The sequence below is a fragment of the Papilio polytes genome, unplaced genomic scaffold (genome assembly GCF_000836215.1).
Source record: "Papilio polytes unplaced genomic scaffold, Ppol_1.0 DF824047.1, whole genome shotgun sequence".
In the NCBI taxonomy this organism is placed as follows: domain Eukaryota; kingdom Metazoa; phylum Arthropoda; class Insecta; order Lepidoptera; family Papilionidae; genus Papilio; species Papilio polytes.
Genome location: NW_013525157.1, coordinates 6,362,187 through 6,371,029, shown reverse-complemented (window position 1 = coordinate 6,371,029; position 8,843 = coordinate 6,362,187). Strand labels below are relative to the sequence as shown.

The 8,843-nt window shown below is 31.4% G+C and overlaps 3 protein-coding genes and 1 long non-coding RNA gene across 4 annotated transcripts in view; 1 reads left to right on the top strand and 3 right to left on the bottom strand.

Moving 5' to 3' along the window:
* The window catches only part of LOC106100379 (probable glutamine-dependent NAD(+) synthetase), a 17,051-nt gene extending 16,254 nt beyond the window's left edge, over window positions 1–797 (top strand). The window contains exon 16 of the mRNA XM_013279207.1: window positions 663–797. Coding sequence (XP_013134661.1) covers window positions 663–797 — 135 coding nt within the window. The remainder of the gene's footprint in view (window positions 1–662) is intronic.
* Window positions 798–3,385: 2,588 nt separating this feature from the next.
* On the bottom strand, window positions 3,386–4,299 carry LOC106100550. The gene is made up of 4 exons (XR_001225444.1): window positions 4,199–4,299; window positions 4,039–4,057; window positions 3,774–3,881; window positions 3,386–3,464 (listed from the first exon to the last, which is right to left on the bottom strand). It is a non-coding gene; the product is annotated as an uncharacterized LOC106100550 (long non-coding RNA).
* A 263-nt stretch (window positions 4,300–4,562) lies between these two features.
* Window positions 4,563–6,149, bottom strand: LOC106100538. The gene is made up of 3 exons (XM_013279408.1): window positions 5,602–6,149; window positions 5,348–5,504; window positions 4,563–5,248 (listed from the first exon to the last, which is right to left on the bottom strand). Exons 1-3 carry the CDS (start codon window positions 5,665–5,667, stop codon window positions 5,043–5,045), a joined length of 429 nt encoding a protein of 142 aa, XP_013134862.1. The 5' UTR covers window positions 5,668–6,149; the 3' UTR covers window positions 4,563–5,042.
* Window positions 6,150–7,790: 1,641 nt separating this feature from the next.
* The window catches only part of LOC106100378 (protein ovo), a 13,410-nt gene continuing 12,357 nt past the window's right edge, over window positions 7,791–8,843 (bottom strand). Inside the window, exons 4-5 of the mRNA XM_013279206.1 lie at window positions 8,762–8,837; window positions 7,791–8,608 (exon numbers count right to left, since the gene is read on the bottom strand). Coding sequence (XP_013134660.1) covers window positions 8,423–8,608; window positions 8,762–8,837 — 262 coding nt within the window. The 3' untranslated portion in view covers window positions 7,791–8,422. The remainder of the gene's footprint in view (window positions 8,609–8,761; window positions 8,838–8,843) is intronic.

The following is an 8,843-nucleotide window of genomic DNA, read 5'->3' as shown; positions in this document are numbered from 1 at the left end:
CCCAGTCCCTGCCCCAAGCCCCTGCTGCTCTAACATACATTTCTATTGGTTATATATATCTAAATCCACTCCCTTCTTTCTGCATAATCTAAACTAATGTAATAAAGCGTAAACACACTAATTCCCTTCCCTAAAAAAACCCTTAACTTAAGCTATATATTTTCTTTCTATGAATAAAGGTGCGACATGCTTAAAAGTGTTTATATTAGTACTAGCTGTCCCCGTGCGGCTTTATCTGCGTAAAATTATAAATACTTTGTTATTGTTTACATTAGTCAAATTCTCAATTGCTAATATCAAAATTACCGTTACCATAATAACTTTGCTTCTATAATGTTGGTAGCTTGTAGTTTGTTGTCCCTTTTCCTACAAAAAGATTTCTTCCAAGGTATTTACCCTCAAAGTTTAATAGCGTGAAAATGTATAACCTATAGCTTGTCGTAAATGATATGGTAATAGTATAATGATAATAGAGGTTTTTATTAATAAAAAATATTTAAAAATATGCTGCGATTGCTGACATCCTACGCCACGAAGTAGTGTGTGTTTACGCTTTATTATATTAGTATTGATAGATAATAGTATTGATAAACTTGCATTACGTGTGAAATTTTTAATTTAAACTGTGAAGGAATATTGATTTTTTTTTTGTATTTCTTCAGGTGTCTCAAATGACGAAGGACAAACGTGCGTCCAGTATGGACCGACCAGTGAAGGCTGACCTCGGCAGTAACTCCATCGCGTCGCTGCCCGCACCCTTCAATATGCGCAGAGACAGGAAAGGAGTACTTATTTAGTTTGTATTATAGTTAATTAAGTATTTTAGTAGTTAGAAAGTAGAATTAATAATAGTTCAGTCACAAATCATAATTTTTACTACAATTTACCTGCGGTAATACGGCTCCAGGATAATTTGACATGTCTATTTTTAATTATGATTTTTTAATGTGATTATTATTTGTTCGACAATTTATTCTTTCTTTAGCTTTTAATTTACCGTTTCATTCATAATATAACATATAGTTTTGTAATTTGACGGATTCGAGATACCCTTTTGTAAAATAATCCGAATATTAAAGAATCTTAGTATACTATTAAAAAAAAATGATATTTCCGAGATTACCGCTGGACTATTGTATAGGGTGATTAGTGGGATATTAACAATACTAAAGCAGGGCACTATTTACGTCATTTTCTTTAAGAATATGTAGTAAAATTAGGTAGTATGACTGCATTATTCAAGTTTATTCTTTACTAGCTTTCGCCCGCGACTCCGTCTGCGTGGTATTGAAAAAAACAAAAGTGAATATATGAGTATGAGCCTAAGTTCATAATGATATTACAAACTTAAGCGTAATTGTTCAACAGTAAAACGTAAGTGTCTATTTTATATAGACATTCAATGCAATTTATTTTATTTTGACTAGTTTTTTTTTAATTTTTTTATATAATTTTAATTCGCTCCTCCGATTTTTTTACAACTAGTTTTTTTTAAATGTCGATAACTTGCGTAAAGCTTCGCCGGGTAATAAGTAGAAATAGGTAAATAATTACGTCGCTTAGGAAACTTAATTTAATCAAAAATATATCATGGCATCAATCGTATTTAATACATGATTTTCTCTCAACTTGCCCTTATCCCTTACGGAGGGTCGGCACAGTATGTGCTGCTCTTCCATACATCTCTATCAGCCGTCATATCTGAATCCACTCCCTTCTTAAGCATATCCTCTTTCACACAATCCATCCATACTTTCTTCGGTCTTCCTCTTCCTTTGTAGCCATCCACATTCAATGATAATAAAATAATAAATAATAATACATGATTTTCTAACGTACACAAATAAATTAGTTCTATTTTCTCGCAATATGGTGAGGGTCTTGTATTTCTGGTGAGGCTTTATACTCAGTCTTCACAGATTAGTGCAAATGATTTACAGATGACCAACAAATATAAATTCTATAATATTTTTGATTACTCAAATGTGGGACCGAAGAATGTATGGATTGCGTGTATGAGTATGTGCTAGAGAAGGGAATTCAGATATGTATGAAAGAATAGATAATGTGCCGACCCTCAAAAAGGGCAGGACGAACGTAATTTTTAAGTTATGACTATGTTCGTATGAGTTTTTTAGTGTTGAGAGTTTTTTTTTTACTGTCAATATATTAATGTTACACTCTTAACAGAATAATGCAAATTAAAAAAACTTTGAAATGCAAGAACTGTTGTTAACGTAAGAATTAATGTGAGATTTTTAGTCCATTTATCAAATGCTCATTTCGTTATTGAATTATATTTTTAAGTAAATGAGATCCTTTTGTAGTAGTTTTTGTAGATATAAATCAAAGTATCCTGATTTTTTTTCATTTTATATTAAGTTTTTTTAATAGTTACTTAGCGCGTGCACAGAGAACGAACAATTTTAAACATTACCTTGTTATTACCCATCTCTATCGCGCCCGCGTAAATATTATGCCTTTCGCTCGCACCGACAGCCGTCTGAAGGGATTATAAACCTTTTGTTGACGAATATTATTAAGTTTTTCTGCTGAAAAATGTTTGTCACCACTGACCTTTTGCAGAGGTTATTGTTAAATTAATCGTGCAAATCCAGCATAGCTTATATACAATTGGTTTTAACATCTTTTTTTTTGTAATATAAATATTTGAATACATTATTGACATCACAGGGTCTTAAAAACTCAGGGGAATCAAATTGATGCCTTAAAAAAAGATAGAAAGCCAATGCACAGACTCCTTTAACTAAATTATCTCACAATTGATTGTCGATGATTTTGCAGCCAATTCAACTGTTTCGTTGCACAACTAAAAATCGAATAGTGTGCTCCATATAAGCTCATAGGAATCTAAGTGAGACCATACAGTTGTGCGATAGTTTAGTTTCAGGTGTGCGTTTGCTCTAATAACTACAATTATGTTCGTTATACGTGGGTTTCGAGTATAATGACACTTGTCTTTGTCTGTTTCAATGAAAATGTGTGATGACAATATGTCAATACGAACTTTTTAAGACATTATGTGCCTAAAATCTGCCTATTAGTCGTAATATCTTTACTCTAATTTGTTTTTAAATGTAAAGGCACAAAATAAGCTTTACTATTTAACGTTTCACTTGTTAAATAAAATTATAATTAGGTTCTTGTAAATCTACTTATAATATTATAATCAATGGCAATTGTTATTTTTTTGTTTCTAGAAATAAAAATGACATCTTTAATCAGACGAGTTTTATTCAATCTAATTAAAAAAATCGTGGTTTTACGATAAATTGTTTTAAGTTTGTCAAAAAATGCGTAACTCTCTTGAGTGTCTTTCGTAGTCACGAAGGGTAATTTAAATTATTAAATGAAACAAAAAAAATATATTTTCTAACAGTTTAATTCTGAACTATTACATATTGTGATTAGCAACCGCTGCGTCATCGATTATTACCAGTTACCTGAAATGAATACTAAAGTTAAAACATTGCCACTATTACTTAAAATCGGTGAATAAAAAAAAATAAACCAATTAAGGAGATTTAATTTCTTTATACTGAAGTAACTGCTCTCATATAGACTAGTTTACGCCCGCGACTCCGTCCACGTGGGATTAAAAAAAAAAAGTAAGTAGCCTATTTCTTCCAGACTATCCTCTACATCTATACCAAATTTTATCGAAATCCGTTCAACCGTTTAGGCTACAAACTCTCAAACATCCATCTATCTAAACATTCGCATTTATAATATTAATATGATTACTATCTTACCAGGAATTAATTTTTGCATGCCAGTGGCCCAGTCGGACACGCCCTTTTCGAAATAGTTTATTGCACTCGGCGACTTTGGTGGTGGTGGTGGTGGATCTTTCTTGTCACCTAAAATAGATGAAAAATATTTATAAAAAGCCTATATTTCTGCACTTGCAGAACGCCGCCCCCAGATAAGATCCTATTAGTATTATGTAGTATTTTTATACTATAAAGAATAAAAAAATATTTGATATTTTCGGATGAAATAATAAAATAAACTTACCGTCAGCAGGCATGGCAAACTGAAAATAATAACAGACATTAATAGAGATTTTAAACATCTATCAATTAAGTGTTTGTAAAGATTTTAAAACAAAATTAATTGTAGCTTTTTAATAGCTTTTAAGTTCTTAAATATTTATAAGAAATATAAAAATTCTTACCATGCACGCAAATAGTGCAAGGATAACCAAAAAGCAAAGTATATGTTTCATGTTAGCCAACGAGTTTTACAACCACTAATACAACACTAAAAGAATTCGACAAACGAACTTATTATATACTTGTTTTTAAACGAAAAACGGACACTGATAAAGCACCTGAACTAATACGGTATTGCGCACGAAACCTTTGTTATTCAAATTCTTCCATTTTCCGCGATGATGAATGACTAATTATTGAAAACCATTATTTTAAAACGTTCATCATCTATTGTGTAATTTCGTCCAAAACGTTTTGTATCTGAGTCAACATCTGTTTTATATTATTTTTTATTTTTTTTTTTACAACTTCGGCCTAGAAGTGTAATTATAAATAAGGATTAAGCCACAGAGTATTGTACATGTGTTTACAATCCAAAATAGTTTCAGAGTATTATTATTGACTTATATACGTGGTAGGAGGGGTGACATGGTTGTTGTTCTGTGGTTTAACCATTATCAGTGTTCCATCTTAGGGCGTTTTATCACCTCGATCACATGTTTCAAATTCCTATTCTGCATGTTATATCCTTGCAGCAACGCACATCATTTTAACGCACCGTGTTAGTCTTATTGAAATTTATTTAGACCAACATGCAGTGTCATCGTCAAGGTCAAATCAACGATAGTTTTTGTATACGCCTTTAAGAAATACCATTGAAAGGCGTGACTTTCTGTTATTTAGAGTCACGACAGCCATGAAGTTGGTAACTTTAAATGTAGCATGTTTAATACTCAATGGGAACCGGCAGAGATGCAGAAAAATAATTGAACCAAACTTTAATAACAATCTTTTAACAAAAAAAAATTAAGCTACTGTGATATTTAGGTTTGTTCGATTATCTTCTATTGTTGGAATCAAAATCTGCAATTGAACTGTAATGTAGACGAAGCTTGAAGCGGCGATGCGTAACACCAAGCCAGTGTTCAAGTAATACATTCCGTACAAAGACAGTCGGGGATCGCGATACTCCAATGTCCGTAGAATTCGTTTAGTCAGTTGCAAAATTGCATCTGAAAAATAATACATTTTAATAATTAAATCTTCGATAACGTAAACGTAGATTATAACATCCGGTGTTCAGAAGAACTTGCTAGTATTTGGTACCTTACCACTGCTGCTTGGTCTGAGTTGTATGTAGGTGCAGAGTAATTTTGTCTTGTCTATCTGTCGACAAAATAAATCTGTTTGTTGGCTAACTCCGTATTCATACACCCAGCCTAAAAGGACCCATCCGACAATGCATACTATTCGTAAAGTATTGAAATCCTGAAAAAAATGAAATAATTGGACGGTTGTGTATAGTAGTGTGATTATAAGGACGGTGTAATGTTTATTTATCACGTAAACTAAATTTCATATTTACCGTAGACTTGTCGTATGTAATAACAGATGGTACACACAGAAATGTGCCTATTGTGACTGTACACATGCCCACAAACACCTGCAAATGTCATAATTATAAAAAAATGTTAAACATAATTGATATCATATATTTTCTAACAAAATAATCGTACCGTGAACCGATAGCACTTTTCTAACTGTCGTAGTATCTTGAAGATAATTTTAAACCCTTCAACAAAATCATCAGAACTTGCAAAATTGTGAAATGTAACCAAATCGTCGAATTTTTTCTTCCATATTAATCCATCGAATAAAAATTGCTTTGGAAAATGTTCTGAGTTTAAATTAGCCCTTTTAATTATGGCCACATTTATGTAATGAACTCTCAAAGCGAGAAAAACGTAAAGTGTGAGTAAAAAGCAAACATCGTAAAATATAAAGAACAAAAGTCCAAAGTATACGGTACCCACAACGTGGATAGAAAATGGTGTCGGATATGCAAAAATTAAGACAACCACTGTTACACCTTGAAATGAAGCTATAAAAATTGTTACTATCAGATAGGCTTTATCCACGATATCTCTCATAAACTTCGTCTCAAGTACTCCAAAGAGTATATCAATATCGAAACAATAATCAAGAAGTATTAAACCAGAATTTCTATTAGGTATTGCTATGTTTAATAATATAATATTTTGTAACAAAGCAAAAAGAGTTAAAATGATTACTTCAGCTATTGACAGAAAATTAGTTTTCAAGTAGCAAATATAGTACATATAAAATGCTGAAAAGTTGCCTGAAATAATAGCAAGTATAGCTCTCAATATGCTCTCTGAAGCTTTCTTTGGAGTGATTCTTCCATTCTTTGTTTGAAAACGAAAAAATCCTGCAAATTTAATTATCCATAGTAATTTGTTGTCAAATTTGGTGCAATATTCTCTAGCTAGTATTGCCTTAGGATCCATCGTCGCGTATTAACTGACGGTAACTGTAATAAAATTGGTCTGTAGTAAAGGTAATGTCGTTTTAAAATAATCATAAAACATTTTGATTTTCTGTCTCCAGAGAAATAACTGAATCAATTTGTTTTATTACCAACGTAATCTGATTGAAGTGTTCGATTAAAATTTTATGGTAATTATCGTTCAGACCCAGTTATTAAGATTTATTGTATGGTTTTAAATTATGTTTTTTTATTCAATTTAATCTGTCCTCAATTGTGTACTAGCTGGAAACAAAAAAGTAAGAATTTATCTCACTTTTTTGTTTTTTTTTCGTATCGTGTTAATAACTTGAGCAGGTCTTTGTTCTAGTAAAGCAATCATTTAATAATTTGACGTCTAAATAAAACAACAGAGATATGTTTAATCATGATATATTGCTTATCAGTACAGAATAACAAAATGTTTGTGTCTAAAAATATGAACTTAAGTTTGACAATTCAATGAAAATGCTAGTAAATGCAACTGACAAGTATTTAGTTAGGATCGAGATACAGCGTTATTAATTTGTATACAGACAAACCGACGATAAGCCAATATATTTATAATTTTCAGATCTATGAAATCTTACAAAATCGTAAAAAATACTTTAACAATTTATTCATTTTTAAAATCTCATAACACTAATTAGGTACTACTAAGAAGAGTAGATATTACATCCTCAATTTTTACTACTATTCACTATATTGAGACATTATATACAATTTTAAAATTCATCCACAAGCTTCGCTGTGAAAGCGCAAATTGAGCATATTATTGTTCTTAAAACATTTAATTTCGCACAAACTTTTCACGTACGCGACGCGACGTTTGTAACATTATGCAGTAACAACCAACTCATTAAATAACTTAGTTACACGAATAATTCTCACACTCACTCACAGCACAAACTGTAACCGATCAATTATAATTTAAATAATATAAATATTTCTAGAAATGCATTTAAAATTGGTACGACATTTAGTGAACCATTCGAGGTCACATCAATTTATATAAAAAAAAATTACACATCATATTAAGTACCAACAAAGAACAAACATAACATTAAGTACATAACACATAAAAATTGTGACAAAGTTTTGTGTTAACATGATAGACAATTAGAAGCTAGTATCACTAAATCGAGGAAAGAAATTCCTTATTGTGGAGTTAATTTTTCATCAAGCTTAGGAAACGCCTGATAACCTTATGAACCGGACAAAGAGTGTCATCCGATCCATAACGGCTTCATTTTAAGTCAGCGGCCACTCGCCTCGCCTAGCACCATACGTAACCAACGCAGTCCAACGCTGAATTAAAATCAAGCTCACAATTACGATTTTAATAACTTCAAATATATCCTTAAAACTAAAGCTATCTTTATCCTATGTTACGAACTAAACTTATACATAATCCCGTACCATCACCAAAGATTGCACATAATACCCGATACTTTGATTTTTTAATTGCAGTCATGCCTAACTATAAGGCCAGTGTAATTTCAATTGACTGTTAAAAAATAAAGGTATTTTTGGGAACTTTAAATTAATAAAGTTCCATATATTATTACGAATTGTTTTAAAACGAGGAATGTTTGCATTTAGTTTGGAAGACAATGTTAATTATTACTAATAAGAGAAGTGCACATTGATCTCATAAAGCACTGGGAAATTTAAAAGTCAATTTAATCATTTCGATTTGAGTCACTAATAACGGACGGAATAAATTCGTTATACATCGCATAACAATTGTTATGTTTCCAAATTGGAAAGCGAATAATAAATTATTAAGTACCTAGAGATATCAACATTAAATTGAGTTAATTTTTAATTTATGTCATCAGTCGTAAATATTTTTTAATATTCAGTTGTGAACCGGCATCGGCAATTGTCCCAACAGTTGATTGGCAAACGATGCGTTCGTGAATTTAAAATGCCGCTTGTCGTAGAACTTCAGAAGCGCTGGCGAGTAAGGATGTTGCTTCTTGAGGTGCATGTAATGTTCCTCCGGTTCTGAGGTGGTGTGACCGCATTCTTCGCACACGTACATCTGTAAAAAATATCATTCCAATTGATTATCTTTACACTCATAATTAATAGCCTACAAGTATACATATTATTTTTATTCTGTTTCTTTACTTTTAAAATAGATATCGACTGCTATAGTAAGTAAAATTAATTTAAAAATTAAAGATTAAATTACCTTAGTCCTTCTTTCTTTGTAAGCATATGTGTGCTGTACGCCATGTACTTTTAGGCAGTGAGATTCTAGGGAACATCTTTGT